At 37.0% G+C, this 22937-nt stretch overlaps 1 protein-coding gene across 9 annotated transcripts in view; it reads left to right on the plus strand.

Moving 5' to 3' along the window:
* LOC121315672 (baculoviral IAP repeat-containing protein 6-like) overlaps positions 1 to 22513 on the plus strand; it is a 148264-nt gene extending 125751 nt beyond the window's left edge. For all 9 annotated transcript variants that reach the window (XM_041249960.1, XM_041249962.1, XM_041249961.1 and 6 more), the window contains 5 exons: positions 4744 to 4905; positions 5436 to 5513; positions 8157 to 8345; positions 20265 to 20399; positions 21744 to 22513. In XM_041249960.1, coding sequence (XP_041105894.1) covers positions 4744 to 4905; positions 5436 to 5513; positions 8157 to 8345; positions 20265 to 20399; positions 21744 to 21929 — 750 coding nt within the window. In that variant the 3' untranslated portion in view covers positions 21930 to 22513. The remainder of the gene's footprint in view (positions 1 to 4743; positions 4906 to 5435; positions 5514 to 8156; positions 8346 to 20264; positions 20400 to 21743) is intronic.
* The last annotated feature ends 424 nt before the right edge of the window (positions 22514 to 22937 follow it).

A 22937-nucleotide genomic window follows, 5' to 3' on the forward strand; every position in this document is an offset into this window, starting at 1 on the left:
ATAAATGGACTGCAAAGGGTTAAATGATATGATTAAGGTAAAACAATTAACAATTGTTAATGAGCCGTTTCAGACTTCTAATATTACACATAAAACAAAAATACTATATATAGTTGAATATTAAAAATAAAAATAAAGCAAAGACGAAAAAAAAACTACAAAACAAGATAACAAACAAAGTTCGGGGAAGAAAAGCGCATTCATTAAACAACTGGATATTCAACCAAAAATACATAAATGGCAGATAACACAAAACAAACCAATTATACTGGTGCATATCTGTGCCAATATTAGTATGCACACCCGTGCATTTATACATATGTAAATACACATACTTAATATTAAAATTTAAAGGGACAAAACATACCGGGCACAGTTACCGTTCGTCACAGCACACACACACCTCAAATCAAAGAAAACCGGACAAACCAAAGTCTTTGTTCAGCCCTGCAGGTTGTATTGTTTTAAGGCAAAAGATCCATTTGGATTCACATTGTAGCAGTTTCTTTTCTAAGCTACCAGCTCTACGAGACTGATAATTTCTCAATAGCACAGAAGTTTAAATTTGAAATAGAATGTTGCGCATCTATAAGGTGTCTCGCTATTGGGGATTTTAGATCACCTCTGCGATAGCACGCTTGTGGTCGTTAATACGTATCCAAAGCTGTTGCTTGGTCTTTCCGACATATTGCAAATTACATGGGCATGAGAGAAAGTAAATGACATTAGCCGAACCACAAGTAATACATTGCTTAATGTGGTATTGTTTATGTGTTACTGAACTAATGTAGATGTCAGTCCTTTTGGCATTTTCACAAAACGCACAGTTGCAGCAGGGAAAAAAAAACAGTTGACCTATCCTTGCACAGTTTAAATTCTAATTTTCCTCAGCAACGCAGTGTGACTGTACACAGGGAACATACGAAATAGTGCCAGACAATATTTCAACATCAGATTGTTCAGAAACTGGTACAGAGATGGAATTTGTGTTTGAATTCCACTTTCCCACTCAACAGTGTGTAGACGATTGTGCATGTGTTGTGTCAGGAAATGCAAATGAAAACCAAATACAAAGGATGAAAAAACACAATATTCATTTTTTTTTTAAGTCGGATCATCCTCAAAGACCTCATTCCAAAAGGAAATATATAGTTTCTGAATCTCATTTGCTAGTTTATTTGATACGTGTCCATTCTGCAAACATTCAGAATTAGCTGGAGCTATATCTAAGACTTTGGGGACGTATATTGAAATAACACAGTGCTGCTATAATTGTTGGTAGGTCCCTTCATTAGTTGGAAATGAGAACAACTCTGTCTTAGTTTGCTTTTTTTTTTTTTTAATTGAATGCATTATTAATAATAATAATACATCAAAATACAACATGCGAAGGAAATATATAATATACAGTGTGAAAGATTACTACACTAAACGAAAGCAGGTACAAGTTCCATTTTTTATGGAAAATTAGACGGACCATGTTTGTCACACAGACTAGTGTGTTTCCACACGGAGCTAATGTAGCTTATACAAGAGCTTCACTGGGGATTTGCTGGTACTTTTCAGAGCACATGTGAGGGTACATATGGAAGTCAAGTTTCTTGGCTCAGAAGAGATGCTCCAAAAGAATAATTTTGGACACTGGCAGTGCAGCGAATGTTTGGACGCATAGAAATTATTATACAATGACCAAATACATTTGGAACAGCAAGGTGAGATAGTGTTTTATTTTTCATGTAGTGCTGATGTAACATTTAATGTGATAACTGAAATGTAGTGTAGACAGCTGTCTAAGCATTAGATTTAAATCACTTCTGTTAAATCAGTTATTTTATACAATGTATCACAAATGCTTTGCAAATTATAATAGCATTCTTTATTTATCCAGATTTAAAAATAAATAAATTATAAAGTCAGTAAATTTGATAGTAATTCAAATTTTTTATAGTCCTGCTGAGCCTGTGTATCTTGACGTCTCTTTTAATTAAACTTAAATCATAAATAATTTGTGCAGATGCGGCTATTTGTAGAGAGAAAGGGGAAATAATATTTACTGCCATACTATAAGTTCTTGTACTGAAAAAGTGATTTACTCAGTCTTCACAATTCAAGAATTATGTTGCCAGCATTGTGCCACAGCTGTTGCATCCCTGTTGTCACTCCAGCTGTTGAGAGAAGCTTGCATCCTCAATGACACAGTTGCCTTTAAGTAATATAGACTAAATGTCAAGCGTTAATTGCTATTGGAATTTAGAAGCGATTACCTACCGCCACCATGGTTTAGTGTCTGACACTGATAAGTCTTTTCTTTTGTAACATTTTTGACCCCTTTTAAGCATCCCCTTTTGACCCCTTTTAGCATCTTGAACCAAAATGGGAAATTTGCATCTGTGTTTAATTTCATTATCCCATCATACTTTCAATATACTTGTTTTGTCTGTTCTTGCATCACAAAACTCTTCAGGCACCACCCTTAGATAAGTTGATGATTCAACAAAGAACCACTGTCTTTTTCTGCTTTAGCGAAATGCGTTACATTGTCATTTATCCCAGTATCCAGTTCCCCCTTTTAATCGTGAATGAAATATTTAACACATGGCACTAGAGCACAAATACAGAAAGGAGACAAGTTTGTAATCCAGTGGCACTGATCTCTGCAGGGGTGCTTGGTGCTTCTTAACTGTACTGGACAGCATCGTCTTGTTGTGCGAGATTGGGATTGAGGAGCAGGACGTTCTGCTTTTAATCCCATCTTTGTCATCTTGGGTCACATGATTACACCTCGACTCAATTCCACCCAGCTATTCAGTTGAGTAACCACAACACCCCATTGTAAATCTTAGTTGCTGTAGCAAGGCTTGTTAATTTAAATTACCACTAGAAGTTGCCATCTATGGGTTGCAGACATTCCTTTCTTTTTTCTTTTTTTTTAACATTTGACCTTAAGTAGAGTTCAGAGGTTACGATCAGTACAGATGGATTCCTGTCTGTGTTCCATAGTAACCATGACCGTATATACACTGTAATGAGTTATAAGCTAGTTTTAAGGAGAAGTCAAATTCAAGGTATTTTTTAATCATAGAGCATACATTAACCCTTTACGGTCCATTTATTCAGCGCCTGTCAGACGTGTCAGATTCAATCTATTTTCACATGCGCTGTTTATTTTGCACACGCTGTTTTAAGTGTTTTTTTCACAGTAAAACGGTTAAAACAGCATTGTATATCAACAGGACACTCAGTACTGCATCTCCAGTCAGCCATTGAAAGGTTTTCTCTGCTTTTTCTGGAGAAAAAACCATTAGAGACCTTGCTTGATGTCTTTTTGATGATGTCGGACAGGAAAGGGAAAATTGTAATGTTGGGTCTTTTTCCAGTGCAGCGCCCTCCCTATACTGTCTTCTGTTCCACCCTCAATTATCAGTATATAATTTCAGTACGTTCATTAAAATGTACAAGTTATATGTTGTTATGCCACCAGAAGAACGGACTACCTCTGGCAAAGTTGGTAACGGTATTGAAATGTGTTTTCTTAAATTATAAATGAAATAATGACAAAAAAGAAATATGCATAAAGAACATCATACCCATACTGTTTTATTTCATACTTACAGGTTGTATTGCACAAAATCATTTATTTTGCAGTTTATTTGAAAAAGAATTGAGAATAGTTAGCAGTATGTGTGTAAAGCAATTACTTTAAATGTATTGATAGAAATACAGATGCTTCATATTTTGTAATTATGTACTGTTTCTAAGTACATTTAAGTACATAAATAAATTATGCAAATAAAGCAGGATGAAGAAAGCTCACAGTCCTATTTTGACTGTAAAGGTATCATGTTTTGCAACTATTAGATGGTAATATAAGGACCATTTCATTAAGATTATTTTTCTTCCACCTGTGTGCTAGTAATTTTTTTTTATTCTTGCTAGAATCTTGCTCTTTTTGAAAAATAGCAGCTACTATCGTGATAATCGGTGTATCATGAAAGAGTGGGCTCACAACTATTCGTATTCTGGAAATTTACTGTCGTTTTATCCCTACCTCCAATACTTTGTGAAGTTTCAAGAGTTTTTGTTCGAAGGTGTTCATTTTATGCACAATATATGCAACTAGAGCAATGCTGAAATTTGATTGGCTCACAGCAGCCATGATTTTTACTGTAGCAACTTCAAAAGAAACTATACTTTAAAGAAAACCATTCTTGGATCATGTATGCCAGGTTTTGCTTCGATCAGATTAGCAGTTTTGGAGAAGACATTTATGTGTCAACTAGGTTATCCAACAGGTTATGGCCGCCATACCACTGAACCAATCAGCTTCGTTTCAAGCACCGTGCATCTTGGACAATCCCTAACCATGAATACCAACTTTCAGAACTCTGCGATAAGTGTTTTCTGACAAGAAGATGTTTGTAAATTGTCTAAAATGTGTCTTAAAATCCAATATGGCTGCCAAACCATTGTCACGTTCTTTTAACTGTGGACATTAGTTCCCATTGTGAAATTTAAGAGTTTTTGTGTAACGGTTTCCATTTTATGCAACAACAATAGGCTTCCCAGCCATGGGCTTGGAAGCCTAATTCGTGTAAGAAGGCATTTGTAACGATGTAATGAGTATGTCTTCTTAGCAGTTGGAAAACCCATTCTCTTATAAACAGCAGTCTTGTATTTTTATAATTTGAAATTGTGTTACTTAAAAAGGTTAATGATTAGTTACTTTGTTTTGTGTTGTATTAGGTACTTATCACTGGTCCTGCAGATACCCCTTATGCAAATGGATGCTTTGAATTTGACGTGTATTTCCCACAAGATTATCCTAATTCACCTCCCCTTGTCAACCTGGAGACAACAGGAGGACACAGCGTGCGATTTAACCCAAATCTGTACAATGACGGAAAAGTAAGTGGGGTTTTCGTTGCATTTCTCAACATGACCAGTGTTCAGATGTTTGTTGTTTTGTTTTATCTGCCAAATTAGGGGCAATTCACTGTGAAAGTGAAAATATGACTTCAGATTTTATAATTTACATAACCCAACCCAATTAACAGGAATAGTAATGAAAGATTAACCCAAATGTTTATTATGCAGGGTGTCTTTAAAAAAAAAAAAAAAAGTTTGTATATACAGTAAAAGTAATTCTACAAGATCTGTGGCCAATAGCCTGTTCATAATTTGTGAACATGCAGGAATTACCTGCAATTGGGTTATAGATAGTAAGACACAGAATGTGAAGGGAAACTTCTCCAATGTCTATAATTAACAGTAGGGTGAAGTCTCTTTTTTTTTTTTTTTTTTTTTTCAATCTTTTGTATTAAAAATTATTAATCTATGTTTTTTTGTTTTTCAAACGGTTCTCTTTTGATGTATTCATTTCTTAAGCTCCTCTATGTTACATTCCTGTTAATTGATTTGTTCTCTTATGTTTTTAGGTGTGTTTAAGTATACTTAACACTTGGCATGGAAGACCAGAGGAAAAGTGGAACCCTCATACCTCAAGCTTTTTACAAGTATGTTAGTTGTTAACTAGGTGTTTCCTTGTATGTTTCAGTAGGTTATTTGTGTTACATTTGTTTTACAATATAAATTTAGAGTTTTGGCTTGTATTGCTTGATTGGTGTTTTTGTAGTTCAAAGCTGTCCAGAAGTTTAGTGATAAATAAGAGCCCTGAAAACAATCAGACAGGCACTGTAGAATCACTAAAAACCTTTGCAACTGTAGCAACCCTGGTGGTTAGCTAAGACGGATATTGGCCAATTATTCCTTTTGTATTGCAAGTTGAAGTGTGAATGTTGCACATTTTCATTACCTCTACACTTAAATTATATTTTCCTCTGTAACAGGTGTTCAGGAGTGAAAGGAAATGCCTTCTGTTTGTTATGAATTGCCTTTAAAATATGTGTCTAGTGATGGCCCATAATATCTTAATTGTGAATGATATACCAGATATGATATGATTGGCACTTTGTGTGATCAGTAATGAATTTAACTTATCATTAATGATATGTACTATTTTCTTTAAAGCCACATCACTAATTGTGACAATCATTCTTACCAGTTATAAGTACTGATTATTCTACCATTTGGTGCTGCTTGTGTACTTGTATTTTGATTCACAATTATTACTACATTCTTCTGTGGAGTCAGAAGTAGTTGTTGGGTTTCTAACAAAGCTGCAGTTGGTGGGATGGTTTTTTCGTAAATTGTGAAACGGCATGACTTTGGATCAGCACTGGAATGCACACAGAATGCAACGACTGCTGTCTTGTTCCTTTAAATCAATTTGTATAATAAAGATAAAAACAATTTTTCTGCTAGGGGCAGGATGTTAATTGAAAACATGATGCGTGTATTCTTCCGTGTTTCCCCTGCCTTGTGCGTATAGTAATTTAATCAGTATTAAGAATTCATCCCGAATTAAGCCTTGCATCTTATTGAGTAAGCAATTTGATTATATCGCTTACTCAAAGACTAAAGAAACTGTCTGTTCTTTTCTGTTTCGTTCTTTGCTTGTTTGGTATTTTGCATTTGACTGAGATAACCTTTAATTTCGTTATTTGATCATTTGTAAATGCTCAAATCACAAAAGTGTAACATGTATATATTTTATTTATTTATTTTCTTATCAACCTTCATTTTTGTACACATTTTTGTAACCTTCTCAGAAACATACATACAGTGCTTTGCAGAAGTATTCACCCCCCTGCAAAGGTTTGTTGGCACCTGCGCGTACTCCACGACACTTTCAAATTAAACTTTACATGTAGAATCTACACAAACTACTCCACATTGAGTTAACAAATGCATATAGAATCTCAGTAAGTAAAATTCACATTTCAGCAGGACAATGACCTGAAGCACATAGCGAAAGTCAGAGTCACACTGAACAGGAAGAGAATTAATATTCTTGAGTGGCCCAGTCAAAGTCCTGACTTGAATCCAATCGAAAATTTATGGTGAGACTTGAAGATTGCAGTCCATCAACAATCCCCAACAAACTTATCAGAACTGGAGCAATTTTCCCTGTGAAGAATGGGCAAGAATTTCACCATTCCTGCTGTCCAAAGCTAGTAGAGACCTATCCAAAAAGGTGCTTCTACCAAATACTAACTTAAGGGGCTGAATACTTTAGCAACCAGTAATTTTCATTTTGTACATTTTCTTTGCAAGTTTTGCTGACATTTAACTCATATAATAGTGTTCAGTTTAACCACTACAGCTTTGAATAAAAAAGGTTTGTTTGAAAAACTGTGCATACTATATTTGTAATTCAACAAAATGTGACATTATTGGTAGGGGGTGAATACTTCTGCAAACCACTGAATGCTTATATATCTATATATATATATATATATATATAATATTATTATATATCACACACACCGTATTCCTTCGAATTTAAGAGATGCTTTTTTAACAATTTTTTGCTTCTCAAAAATAGCCTGCGTCTTAAATTAGAGTACAGTATAATGAGTGTATTAAAATATCAACAACAAAAGACGTGATTACCTGAGTACACAAACAGCAATGTGGCTGACTGCCAGAAAAAGACAACAAAGGTGTCTGCCCGAATACACAAGCAGTACAAACGTGACTTACTACTGAGAAAAAACAAAACTTCCTGAGGAATTCCAAGAGAAACGTTACAATTTCAGCATATCTAACAAACAGTACCAGCTTGGACAGATCAGAAATGCTGATCTGACCCCCATATTTTTCGACATGCCAAGCAATGTTCAGTGCTGTTGTGGTTGCTGGGTTACATGTTTCCTGATGCCGTGGAGTGTTGTCGTGCTTGCTATTGCCAGGATGTGTGGTACCGTAAGTGAGTGGTGGTGTGTGTGCAACAGAGATGGCATCTTAAGTATTCTACAGTGCACAGCACGGTAAACAAGCTCTATGGTTAATATACAATAATACTGTTTTGTTTCAGTTTTATTTGTTTCATGTCAGTTTTTTTTTTTTTTTTTAAACATTTCAGGAAATGAGAAGGTTGGACACTTCAGAAAAAATATGTATTTGCAAGTTTTAAAGATATGCATGCAGTTTAAAATGCTTGATTATGGCTTGATCATAATAGGACGTTAAGTTACTAACCATGAAGTCAATTATTAATTAAAACTTTCCACCCATCCCCCACCCCTTTTCCTCAGGTCTTGGTGTCAGTGCAGTCTCTCATTCTGGTAGCAGAGCCCTACTTCAATGAGCCGGGATATGAGAGATCAAGAGGCACACCCAGCGGAACGCAGAGCTCCAGAGAGTACGATGGAAACATTCGACAAGCCACAGTGAAGTGGGCCATGCTGGAGCAAATCCGCAATCCTTCTCCCTGCTTCAGAGAGGTACAGGCTGCTTGGTGGAAGTGTCGCTTTTTGCCAGATTAATTTGTGTTTAACCACAGCATTGACACTAGCTAGCCTAGGTGATTAACAGGGTTCTCTGATTCTCTGTTTGAAGTACTGCAATTCCAGGATTCTGCTGAAACAGTTAGGATAGCGACAGCAAATAGGGATTTGCAAGTGAGGGATGTATTATTATCCCCCACTGTGGAAATAGTGGAGGCTCATGTGATAAATGTATTTCAAGAATCGCTTATCCAATTGTGCTACATCTTGATTAGGACATCATTTTTTGACACATCAGAATTTTGTAGGAAACAGTAATATCCAACAGTTTGTGCTGCTCAAACCCTGCTCATTTATTAACAGTTCTAGATGGACCATATCCTTTACATCTAGGTTTGTTTCTTCTTGTCCTTGATACTGGGTAATATAGACAGATTGTGATCAGTTAGTTTTAGCCTCTACAACTGTGATGCTTCTAATGGCTTTTACAAGGAAGGTGGCACACAGGCTGATACTCTGTAGTCATGGGGAACATGTGGGAACCAGATAAATCCCAGTGTAGTTGGTCTCTGAGTGGTATAATTACTCAAAAGAGTGGATAACAAGTTCCACCCTCTGTAGTCTCCATGCCAATCCTGACTAAGTGAGACTGGACATTGCTTCTAGTTTTGGACTGTTTCTACGCAGAATTAGGGTTACAGGACATGACTGCGCGTCTGTTACCACTAACCCACCACAGCTTGACCCACTACAGCACAAACCCTCCATCGTGGGACACCTTTACTGCGACAGACCACCATCGCAAGACCTGTTGCAGCCCATCACCGCGCACAGCTTTCTAGCTATACTCACTGCCTGCCCGAGATGCATTCATGGTCTTAAGTTATTGTGAAGTAGCTGCATGGTTTGTTTCAAGTTATTGTTATTTATTATTTTTATTACACATCACCTTAACAAGTTGCTCTTTTTCAGTAAATATGTATTTTCCGTGCAGAGTTTCGATAAGGGACAATTCAGAAACAATTCATGTTCAAACCACTTTATTTATTTATTACACCGTATAACAATTTTTTTTTTTTTTTTTTTTGTTCCTGGGTAGTAAGTGTTATTTCCTAATTGCTTATGCCTCAAAAGTATAGAAAATGGCTATTATTCCCCACAAACTTTGCTTTTGTGACCAGGACAGTGATATTTCAAAATATCACTATTTCCAGTGAGAAAACGGGTGAATGTGTGTCTTTTCGTTCGTAAATTTACAGTATAATCGTAAATCTCGAAAAACTACTCACTTCTAAATCTTTTATAGTCATTTTTGTATTACTTTAGTATAAATACATGTTAATTTGGATTCATATGTTGTTTTTTTCTGACTTTATGTGAACAAAAAGACACACATTTGTCCGTTTTCTCATTGGAAATAGTGATATTTTGAAATATAACTGTCCTGGTCACAAAAGCAAAGTTTGTGGGGAATAATAGCCATTTTCTATACTTTTGAGGCATAAGCAATTAGGAAATAACACTTACTACCCAGGAACAAAAATTGTGTTACATAGTGTTATTTGGCATACAGTACCAAAATAAATAAATGAAGTAAAAACAAAGTGAAATGACATTCTGCTTCCCTATCTTACAAAAATAGTTCCAGTGTCACACTAATATCTGCACGGTTGGAAAATAAAACTTAAAAAACTAAAATACATTATTAATAATAATAATAATAATAATAATAATAATCCTGGCTTTTCAAATAAACATGGTTCCTCTTTTTTTTTTTTTAACCTTCCTGAATTATTAGATTCAAACAGTTCAATGAACAAAATAAGTGTACTTCTGGACAAAGCATGATTGTTATTATTATGATATGGCCTTGCATCCACAGTTACCTGAAAATTATTAATTAATATTAATTCTATTGTTGTGCGGTGAACGTAAATGTATGGAGTAGAGGTGATGAATAAAGTCAAAGCATGAATCTGGTCTGTGAGTTAATCAAAAGGGAGAATATTTCAGCATAACAGTACATGCCTTTAATAGCTTATTGTATTCGGTAGCAGTATACAGTTGTAAAACTTGAATGGAACAATTTTGAAAAAAAATGAAAATGAAAAGAAAACCTTCAATACCAACTGTCAAAACATCTAGGGTAGGCTAAAGTTAGAAGCTAAATAGAAATTTTCAGAGATATATTTTTTTGTAACATGTGTTTCGTTTTTAGTTATATAAGTTAATGGATTTAAAAGCCAGAATACCCACAACATTCTTCTTACTATTTTTTATTATTATTTCTGTTTCTTTACTTTTGCTATTTGCACAACAGCTTTGATTCACACTTTTTCTTTTGCAAATTACATAACCCAAGGACAGTCGTTTACAAACTGGTTTATAATTCTTACTGTAGCTTTTTTGGGAATTCTCATAAGGGATTTTTCTGTTTGATCTCAATCGCATTAGAAATAGACCAGCCACATGGTTTGCAGGGTGTCATACAGTCAGGGGTTGGTGTCCTGGCTGTGCAAAGTCGCTGGTCTTCGCTGAGGATTCCAGAGGGACCATCACATTGACTCTGGGAGGCAAAACCGACAGGGACGGTTTCTCCTCATTGCTCTACAGCAGACTCTACCAGCTAGGTGCCTAGGGAGCTCAGGCAGACACCTGCAGGGCTGGCTGGTGTTCTCCAGAGGCCGGTAGCTAGCTGAAATTCACGCTTGAGTTGGGTGTAAAAGAGAAAGCTGGCCTTGTTGTGGGATAGGAGGTCACCCACTGAACCTTCAGTTCTCCTGAGCTCTGTGGTGGATTGCTGTGGTGAGGGGGAAAAAAATAATTGGAAATGTTAAATTCGGGAGGAAATCAGAGCAAAAGTAATTGGTGGAAATTATTTCTCTGAGAAAGTGAGGTGCTGACTGATACTAACTATCCCAAGTTGATTTCTGTGCTGAATTTAATTTCACCTAATTGCAGCCTGAAACAAAGAGAAATACAATTATGACAATATTTTGAGGGCAGTAAATCTATTAGTTTTTGGCAACGCAATACAGGCTACTGTACACACAATCTTAATAAAAAATGAAGGGTTTGTTTTTTTTTAGAAATATGTGAACATGTCAATCCTAGAGCCTGTCCTGTTTTTTTTTTTTTTTTTTTTTTTTTTTTTTTTTTTTAATTAATTTAAACCATGTATTAATCACCAATGTAATACCTAAATCCAAAAGAGATTTTAGTAGTGGGAAAAACAATTCAGGATGATAAAAAGCTTTCTGTATGCCAAGACATTTGTTTTTGCCAAAGGTGTATTTTCCAGCAATACTTCATGAAATTTTTTACTTATGTAAGCCACGGTGTCCCAAAAAATTTTACCATATACTTCCATTTATATTATATATATATATATATATATATATATATATATATATATATATATATAATATATATATATATATATATATATATATATATATATATATATATATATATATATAGTAAGTAACCCCACCCTGGTTGCTCTGCCTGTAGGGCACAGACAAACAAGGGCTAATATGAACTTGTTTGCTGCGGTCCAGTAACTTATTGACCTTGTTTTCAATTATTGTAAATCCAGCAGTATTTGCTGCCAAACTATTTGGCAAATCACACCTAGAAGACCAATTTCGCTCAAGAAATGTTGGTGACCTGTTGCCCTGAAAGTTGTGTACTACTTCATAATAATGTATGTACATCATGTGGACCCGATGAAGGTAAAAATTACTGTATATGGGCCTTAAAAAATAAATAAAATACAAAAAATGTAGTGCATTTATACAGTGTATTTACACATAGGCTAATGTAAAACAATAGGTTATCACAGGGTTTGAAAGACACACACAATACTGCATATAAAATATAATTTACTGACAGAAAAAATAATATGAAAATCAATCAACAAATTGTTTCTAATGCAAGAACTACTCAAACAACTTCAGAAGCATTTAAAGTGCCTGTTGCACGGGGCAAAGAAAAATACCACACAAGTGACGATTTATGAAAAAAAAAGACCACACACACACACAGTAATTTCAAACAGTAAAATCAACAACGAAAACTTAATTAAATTAAAGCGCTTTAACTTTATCTGTATAGTTGGTGCACTTGACGAGAAGAAAACAGTTGGAGGTCCCAGAAGGTATTTTAAAACTTTGTAATCCACAAAAATGTTAACAACCCCAACAACAAAACACAATCCCCTTCTGCCTTTCGCATTAAACACATTTCCTAAGAGGGCTCAAAAAAAATCTCCAGCAGCACAGACCAACAATAAAAAAAAAAATACTAAAACTTCCTCCTTTACCCAGAAAATAAATAAATAAATAATTGGTCACAGTGGGCAATAACTAATTATGTTCGTCTTCACCCCATATGGCAAATGATTTACAGTTCACCAAGGACTTGATTACAAAATTAACTGTACATACTAAAAAAAATGATGGAGGTTAAAAAAATAAACAAAACAACTAGAATAACCCGTTCATTCACGACACCGTCTCTCTCTCTCTGGGTCCGGATGATCAGACAGCAACTACAGCAGAACCGTTAACAGCCAGGCTCCAGACGAATAGAAGAAAAGTTAAGTTCCCTGAAGAAAAGGAAAAACCAGCGCTGACTAAATGCTCTCTGGTAGATGAGTCCCGTAATGTTATCCCAGAATTAACAAGTCACAGTTCTTTTTAAAGTTGCCTTGCAAAGAATACTGCACACTTTAAAGAAAATAAAATCGCCAGATGACAAGGTTATCACGGTCTTTTCCTTGTCACAACTACAGAAACATACTTTCTTTTATACTTCCTGCTAGAAAAGAAAATAATAAAAGTAAGAGTCTCCTAATACTGTACTGGCTAAAAGGGTACAGAAAGAACTGTCTCACGTTGTGTTAGTCTGCCTCATTCATCTGACTGCCTCTGATTTTGTGGGGTCAAAAGTTTTTATTAACGTCCCAGACAACGGTTGCTATCCCTGGGCACTCTGGGTTCTGATTGGTTTATGTAAAGTGTATTCCGTAACTATTAATATTATTGGACCTCAAAAACACAGGCAACTTTCTATTAAAACCCAGCGAAAAAGGAGAATAGGGGGGTTGAGCGGGTGGCGCTCACAGTACACTCTGCCTGGGAAAAGACAGGTACATTTGCTTGATCATGCACAGTAATGCAGGCAACACGAGTTGAACACCATGCATTATAACAGTTAGACAGTGCACAGCAGCTTGTGCGCCAGCTGTACGGATAAACAGAAATGCACGCGATCAACATCCATCACCTCCAGTGCTCCCTGACGACAGTGGCATGCGATATGTCCCGGTTTCCCGCAGCGATAAGTCCAGGTCCTACAGGTGTGGAACTCTCTTCTTCTTGATCAGGGACGGGTGCTGGTGGGTTGCTGCCCTGGAACCGGGACGACCCAGTACCTTTCCAAGGCGGCAATCAACCCATTCAGTGTGGAAGGATCAGTTTCTCTTACCCGCTCTAGCTGCGGGTGGCAGACCTTGGATGATTTTGTCCAGCACAAGCATTTCCACCACCTGGTTGAACATATTGACCTCGGGTTGCAGCCACTTCCTGGCTAGATGCAACAGGTTGAACAACTGAGACCAGGGCGGTCTCTCCTCTTCAAATCGACAATCTTGGAATTGTCTCGCCGGTACACTGTAGTGACTCCAAGCCGAGCCAGGATTCCGGCCTTCAGCTGAACATAATCCTTGGCCGACCCAGAGTCCAAGTCATAGTATACCTTCTGACTCTCGCCTGCCAGAAAAGGCACTATAATACTTGGCCGTTCTTTGCACCAGCCTTCATGTTCCACAGTCTGCCCGAATGCCAACAAGTAGCTGTCCACATCGTCTTCGGCAGTCATCTTCTGGAGGAGCTGGCTCGGCCGAGCCGTCCTCTTCAGCGTTAAGCACCGGACCACTGTCTCTTGAAACTGCTGTTGCAGTTGTTTAAGTGCCATCAGTAGTTGTTGCAGTAGTTCGGGGGTCCCGCTCTGAGGCATGGCATCCGCACTCCCTGCTTGGCATTGGTCAGTTCCCTTCATTCTAGTGTGTGCCTGTGGCAAAGTGGCTGCTGATAGCGAACAGGTGCAGGGGTGATGCAGTGCAGGAATAATCACAGGCAGACAATTATAATCCATTTTAGAAAAGGGTGCTTTTTTTTTTCTGTAGTTCCCGGTCTGGCGACCAAACAATAAACCTCCTGCAATACACACCAATGTGTAAAGCACAGAGGGAAATTATATAAATGGTTTTGCAAACCAAATAATAACACACATTATCCACCCCACAATAATACAATGCACAGTCACCAGTCCGTGTGCGTGCTGTAGTGCTTGTGGTCGGTGATAACAATTTTAAACAGTGACTGAAGTGCAGTGTTGTTCCAGTTTAGTGCTGGCCCTAGGTGAAAGCTCCGGATACGTGCTTAGCCGTCTAGTGATACACAGACAGTTACTAAACAGACACAAACAAACAAACGAAACAAATGTTTTTACAACACTTTCTCTGCGTCTCTCACGGTCCTTCCACTTTCTCACACAAAAACCAAGCGAAGGAAAAGATTTACGATTCTCCGTCCCCTTTATGCTATCACGCATGACCCCTTGGTAAACGATTGCAGCTGTCTCTATTGCCTACAGCTGCTACATCGTTTACCTTCCGGGTCAATATGTTCCTGCACCGGAGTCTCGCCGCCTTCCAGGCTGACCGACTTCCCGACCATGGAAACGAACTGTCAGGCAAGCCCGTCCAAAAACTTCCCTTTTCGCTACTTAGTGCCCTCACAGGTCGGGAGGGAGATTTACAACTAGAACCCATTATATTTATGTCACAGTGCCCCACTTCTCGTACCAAATGTTGCGAGTTGGTTACACACGAAGGACACGGACAACAAAGTTTAAAAGAAAATATTATTTTAATAGCGGCCTGCCGCAACAAAGGATCAAAAAGCAAAGAATTACAAACAAACAACAAAACTAATAAATACTGGAGGCAGGTCTTTTTCCAAAAGTAAAAAAACTAAACAAAACACAAACTGTTCTTAGTAGTCTTGCAGCAATGTCCCCAGGCTCCAAGTCATTCATCTTACCTCAGATACTTCTCTTCCAATGAGACACTTCCAGGTTTATATGGCCCTTCACCACTCTGTACAGGCGATTCAAGCCATCTCCTGAACACAGAAAATAAACCTTTTAGAAAGGATCTCTACTGTGGCCTATACTAGCAGCACGTGTTGCCTATCATTCAATGAACTCCTCAAACTCATGGCAGGCTGATTCCAAGCCAGCCAAGGATCATTCCAGCTGTACCCTGCTGTGTGGACCGGCTTGGTTTAAGCCTGCCACTAGCACTTCCTGCTGGTTGTACTGTGAGCTGGCTCGTGTGTGTATGTGTGTATGTGTGTATATGTAATATGTGTATATGTATATATATATATATATATATATATATATATATATATATATACACACACTATATACACTATATATATATATAAAATATGTGTGTATATACAGTACCAGTCAAAAGTTTGAGTACACCTTGGTTGAAACCAGGTTTTTCATGATTATCTATGCTTTTAATTGTATAAACTTGTCTATAAACACTTAATATTTAATTATATGATACGTGTACTTATATAAGCTGAAAAGGGGATTTCAGTCTGAAGCCCAAGTCAGTTAAGTCTGAAATGTGTATAACACGGTGTTAGAACACTGGCGTAAGTATACAAGTGTCTTTGTTAGATGTTCTCTGAGTTAACTACCATGTTGCCTAATTAACCTTTTGTCACCAATTATTGTAAACAGGTGAGGGTCCATAATTACTATAAATATAGGTAGCATAGGCACAAGTTTGTTATTCCTGAATGTAAGGGAGCAGAAAATGGCAAAATATGCTCAGTTAAGCAAAGAAAAAAGACAGTACATCATTGGGTTAAGGTAGATCTGCTTCATGTACAAAAACAAATCGAAGCATCCTTTCATTTGTCACATGAGAATGTATTGCAGTAGCCATTCAAGCAGCTGATAAGTTCACTTCAAGTGGAGCAGTTAGGACTAAATTAAATGTGCTGAACTGAAAACTTTTTTCCTCGTCACAAATTCCTGGAAATTAGTTTTCATTCCATACTAATTTTCATTCCATGTTACGGTGTTGCATCAAAGTTAAATACGTAAGGACAAGTATTCCCTTTGACATCAGACAAAAAACCTCCCATTCCTTATGGTTTTTGGGGGGATTTGTTGACTGACCAGGAGTTTTAATTGCACACATTAGAGCTCATGCAACCAGGTTGTACAATGTGTTTTCAAGGTAACATACAGATCTACTTGTCAAATTGTCTAGCTACTCTGTGTCAGTCCCTGGAGCTCCAGATTGATCTGATTATAGGGCTACTTTTTATCTAAAAGCACTTGAAAAGCAGGATGCAGGCACAGTAGGTTGCAGTTCAAGTGAGACCTACAGTGCTGGAATGTAGAAGCTTTAGGCTGCGCAGTTAATAATAGATGCAGGGGGGGTGTTTGCAATCCTTTTTACCGAGGGGAACCCTGTGATACTCTCTCTGACTTGGGTGACAGTTTGTGAGGAGGTTTAGAATCTTGGTTGTTGCTCCATAGCCACCAGGGTTTCCATGGCAACAGAAGAAAAAAAAAAGCTGTTCATTCTTTCCTTGGTCTGTGTCTCTCACAGCTATATGTCATACAACCTAAACAATAAAAAAAAGTCACTTCATGTTAGGGTGAATGCACTTTAATCCAAAATTCATATTGACAGGAAGTTTATTCAAAATCTGACTTCAGGGTTTTGCACTGTGATATTAGTACAGTTTGGTAGCAAAAGAATAGGACTTCATAGAAAATGTATATAAAGAATATATAGTGGGGTTTTTTTTTGTTGTTTTTTTGGGGGGTTTTTTACAATCTGGTTTGGTAATCGCATAAAAACTTCTAGTTTTGAGCTTTGCGGTTTGAAATTGCATTGGCTGAAGATGACCTCAATAGGTACAGGTATTTCGTTTTTTTCTCTCGCAGAATGTCAAGGTTATGAAACCTTGTTAGGAACCTGTTGTTTATCTAAACATGGAGATAACAAAATACATGTAGGGCTGCACCAGTATATTCTATGTCATTGCCCATATTTCCGTTGCAGCTATTTGGGCAATCCGACTGAATTATAAAATCTGTGGTCCTCTCAGGTTAGCCCCGATAGGATCTCTGCTCGCATTGAAGAATATATGCTTACTAAGAAGGACAGTATATTCCCTAAAGCAGCGGGCTGGTGGGGGGCATGTGAAACTTTCTAGGGGGGCTGCAGTGAGCCACCTAATCGGGATACTGATAATGGGGTTTCAGCTTAAATGAGTTCTTCCCAATGCTATTTATGTCATTTCATTGGGGTGTCACTTTGACTTTAATTGAGATACAGTATTTTCAAATGATGAACGGAGATCGCTTTTCAGAGCAAGGCAGGTCTCGTACCACAGTGCAGTGAGTAAACCACATTGAACTCTTGAAGGAGTTTCCTGTGGTTTCTCCGGCTGCTTTTGTTCAAAACCTGAACGTTCCGGCCTCTTGACTATTAGATGGAAATCTCGACATGTTTCCCACATTTTCAGATTTCATTCATTATTGTGGTGGCACTGTGGATTACAATGATATGAAAACACCCATTGCTAAACATGTGACAGGACTGAAAGAACAATTCAGTGACTGCTTCCAAGAAGATAGCAGCCCACTTGCCTGGGTTTGTGATCCATTCATCACTTCTTTTGGTTCAACCAGTCTTTCAGTGGAGGTGGAAGAACAGCTAATTGAGTTGAAATGCGACAACAGGTTAAAACAACGTTTTGGCACCTCTTCTCTCCCAAATTTCTGGCTCTCAGTTGCAGAGGAATTCCCAGAGCTGTACTGATGCAGTGAAAGTGCACCTATCTTTTGCTTTGACATACTTGTGCGAAGCTGGGTTTTCCAAATTTACAGCATTGAAGAAGTACAGAAATTAGCTCCAAGGAGCAGACAACCTGTGACTCTCCCATTCAAACACTGAGCCTTATACTGATCTGCTTTGCAGTACCAGACAAGCTCAAATCTCACACTGACTGGCACCAGTACCACTAATACAGGCAAGGTGGGTTTTTATAGTACTGCTAAACTTGACTTTTGTATTTCTGAACAATTGCATTAGCAATGCCAGGTGGCAGTATCCTATACTTTAATACACCAGGGGGCTCCGAGTAAAATAAATATTGCTTGTTTTTTTTTTGTTGAGCTGTAACATTTGTGGATAAGATGATTCAGTTTTAAATTAAATGTACTTACTAGGATTTGTGATGTGTTCCCAAATTAATATTTAGGAAACCATTCAAAAGTTGCATCACACATAGTGAAGCTGAGTACACAGGATGATTTTTATGAAGCTGTCAGAATTAATAATTTATGGGTTGATTAATTGTTTCGTGTAAAGGGGCTTTCTAATGAAATTAATCTATTCAGAGATATGGATTCTGGAGTGTGCACTTATCCCTGTTGACATTGGTAACTTTAACCGTCTGCTAGGAAGGTAGAGAATCGTCGGTGGTCATTATTTTTTATGGGAGGGGGGGTGACTCAAATTACAAAACTATCACTGGTTTTCTTCCCCATACAGAATATGAGAAGCAAAACGTTTAGAAAAATGTTTATAAGGTATTAGCGAATTTATTAAAATATGGAATGAGAAAATAATCCCTTGTACACTACAGTGTGGAGTACTCTATATAATTGGTATAACCACATGAGATTAATCATTTCCAGGAGAATAAACACTGAAATAAATCATGTGTTCCAGAAGCTGTAAAAACAGGTAAAGCATGAAGTCAATTATGTTTGCAAATTGATGAGCTCATTAAAACAAAATATTTATAAGAATTGAAAATGAAGTAGAGTTGTCACACTCCACATTATGCTTGGAGACATTTGCTAGGGAACATCAACTTTTACATCATCGGAGATCAGCAAGATTGGCACAGAGCTACAACGTTCCAGTTTTATTGCCAGCGGGATTGATGCATGTCCGTGGCTGTTTTAACTTCTGTCCTTTGTTGCAAGCAATCTTCCTGCTATCTTGATGGGCAAGGCCCTGTGTGACATCTGTTAAGGGTAGGAGACTAATCAACACTTGGGTTTGAAAGATATGAATCGGGTGTATGCTTTGTGGGGAGGGCATTGATTCATAAGAGACCTGCAGCTTTTGCAATTATATTTTCTGAAGAAATAGGAAAAAAAATGCCAAATAACAATCCTTAGAGGAGCCTTTTGATCAAAATCAAGTTACAGTGAACCCCAAAGCACATAAAATCTGCTTTCCTGGTGAGAACATGTTTGCCTGTAAAATGTAGAGCAGATCTCAATCGAAACAATGCCTTAACAAACCAAGTTTTCTCTGTAGTTCACCACAGGCGCTATGTTGATATTTCGTTACCGGCTCAATTGAACTGTGTGCTTGAAGTGTGAACTCCAAAAGTTAGAAAGTTTGGAATGAGTCATGAAAATGTTTTTACCTTGGAATTCAAATTTATGGCTGGCCTATTCAGTAGATTTTGCAGCAATGTAAGCTGACTTGCATATGCCATAAACTCCAGAGGTTACACCTGGTGGACATTACTGGGTGAGCATTTTTTTTTCTCTTTGTATTATTATTTTCTTACAAAAGTCACAAAGGGGTTTTAGGAATTTGTGCTCCTGTTTGTGAAAAATCAGGTTATTTTACAGCCATTAAAACTGCATGGTTTGTGTCTGGATTATAAAGACACTTGGAGTACCAGACCTATTTTGTTGTTTGACAGGCCGATGCTTGGCTTTTTGATTGATGGCTGGGCTGATTTATCATTTTGATTCCCCCCCCCCCCCCCCCCCCAGGTGATACAAAAACACTTCTACTTGAAGAGAGCGGAGATAATGATCCAATGTGAGGAATGGATTTCCGACATTCAGCAGCACAGCAGTGATAAGCGGGTCGGTCGGACCATGTCTCATCATGCAGCTGCTCTGAAGGTAACAAAAACAAAACACAAATTTAAAGAGTTGGGGTTATTTGCATTGTTTTGGGATATTCGGGACAAATGTTAGTCTTTCTGGTAGTGGGCTTCTGGGTTGATGCATTAGTTACAGTTAGGTATGCAAAGCAGACCTTGTTTTTTTTATTTGATTTAAAGTATATCCAGGATATCCCAAGACAGTTATTGGATGCATTACCTTCTTGCCCCGGTCCTACCCTGATAGATCCCAGCATGCTGCATGAGAGGAATACAAAAGTACAGAAACTAGCTAATGATGTTTAAATGCTTTGTGCTGTGCACAAAACAATACCTAACACACTCAAACAGCTGGGAAAAAAATATAACAAATGTTAATAAATAAAATCATATTGAACTAGAGTAATCTAAGCTTTGGTTAACAGCAAAAACTGTTGAAAACTGAAGGATGTCAAGGAGCTGTTGATAATTGCATTAAAAGCAAATAGGAGATTCAGAATAAATCCTGTTCAGGTTTTCATGACTTCCCATGCAATTTACCAATTCTTTAGTTAGTTGAGGTTAAATTGCCAACTTGGGACACATTACAAACTGTCATCTCTTTTCTGTAACCTGTCAAGATTGATTCATGCTTCTGTTACAATTATGACAGTCTCATAAGTATCTTCTGAACAGAGTGAGCTGTGCAGATAGCTGATTTAAGTCAGTTTAATTTGGTTTGAAAGTCAATGAAAGAACACTTGCATTTTTAAAATACTGATATTTTTTAATAGACTAAATGTCTTGTGAAAGCAGAGAACACGATTTTACAAAATTTGAATTGTGATGCTTGACTTTTATATTGACAATACTTTCTGTTATTTCCAGCAAACGCATGTAACATTCCATTATAACAGGCTACAGGGTCATTCTACGAGCATTTCACATTAGATAAGTCATCAATATAAAACTTCTTGCAAGCCTGATACTGTAATGATCTCTTTTCAGTTTGTATTAGAATAAACACATCGCCACAAAAAAAAAAAAAAAAATTGTCCTTGCCTTTAGTCTGATATTGATGATTTTTCAATGTAACAAAAAACAATATTCATGGCATACCCCTGTACTCACACTACATACAGATAGTGTTGGATCACATTTTCGACTTTACCTTCTGGACCAGAGGCTGGTGAAGGAAGTGTGCTTCAAACTTAGCAACCAACACCTGAGGCTTAAATAATAAAATAAAAAAGATATTGAGTTTTATTCTGTTCTGAAAATCCAATATCCTAACCAAAAAAAAAAAAAAAAAAGCTCCTCTTATTAATAATATGTCTGAAAGTGGAGTTGAGTTGATTCTGTGTTTTTCATGATTGTCTTCCAGCGTCACACAGCCCAGCTACGTGAAGAACTGTTAAGGCTCCCCTGCCCTGAAGGGTTGGAACCAGATGGTGATGAATTCTCGGAGAAGAGCGCCACAATATTGAGTTTGGCAAAGGAACCTCCCTCTCACGAGCAGGACAAACCAAGTGGTAGCAAAGACTCCCACTCCAGCGACATCCAACTTTGAGCTGCGCTGACATGAAACTATTATTATTATTATTATTGTTACTATTAAATAGACTTGACGGCTTTGAAGCACAAGCCAAATTTTGTCAATATTTGTATGTAAGAAGCTAATTATGTAATAGGTGAAAAACAAACAAAAAAAAAAACAAACCAACCAACCCTGAAACTATGCTATGCCCTTAAGGAAATGCAATTTAATTCCAAATTATCTTTTATTTACCTGTAAAAGACTGTAAACTTTTTGTGCTTTTAGTTTTCAATTGTGAAATAACCACTGACTGGTATGTTATTAAAATGTGTTTATGTATACATAAGGACAGAGAAGAAATCACTGATTATATAAGGGAACTGCCTTTTAGAAAATTGTTTACTGAATGTTCATTTTCATTGACTATAGAGCAAGGACAGTTGCAACCAAGAATATATTGGTCATTCTTTTTAAGGATACTATTTAAAAAAAAAAAAAAAACGAAAACAAAAATAACTACACTGCAATTTGAGAAATCTTATGTTTGGCCATTTACATTGCTCATATTTGATTTCTGCAGACTCCTGTATACTTCAATAAAAGCTAAATGGACATTCTATACTGCTGATTGATTACTTGTTACCTTTTTACTGGCTGGAATACATGTTTATTGAATACATTCACTTGTAATTATTGAGTTTGATTTCATTTTATGCTTATACTAATTTTAAAATGCAAGTTTAATAAATGCAACTTGTTTTACTTTATGCAGATGTATGACTCTCAGGATGCTTGAGTTGTTGGAGATTGTATATGATGAAACATTTGAGTGCTGTGATTATTCTTGCAGTGCCTATTTGTTGGTGTCTTTCTAAATGCGTTACAAGAGACGTTAGTGAGACACCATCGGAAGGTCATTAAAAGTAGTGTTTTTTTTATCCATTGTTTTAAGTCATTCATTAAAACTGAATTGCTACTGACAATGTTATTGTAAATTGTAAAGGTTTGTGCATGGTAAAACAGTTACAGGGTAAATATACA

This window comes from Polyodon spathula, chromosome 5 (assembly GCF_017654505.1).
Source record: "Polyodon spathula isolate WHYD16114869_AA chromosome 5, ASM1765450v1, whole genome shotgun sequence".
NCBI classification, from domain to species: domain Eukaryota; kingdom Metazoa; phylum Chordata; class Actinopteri; order Acipenseriformes; family Polyodontidae; genus Polyodon; species Polyodon spathula.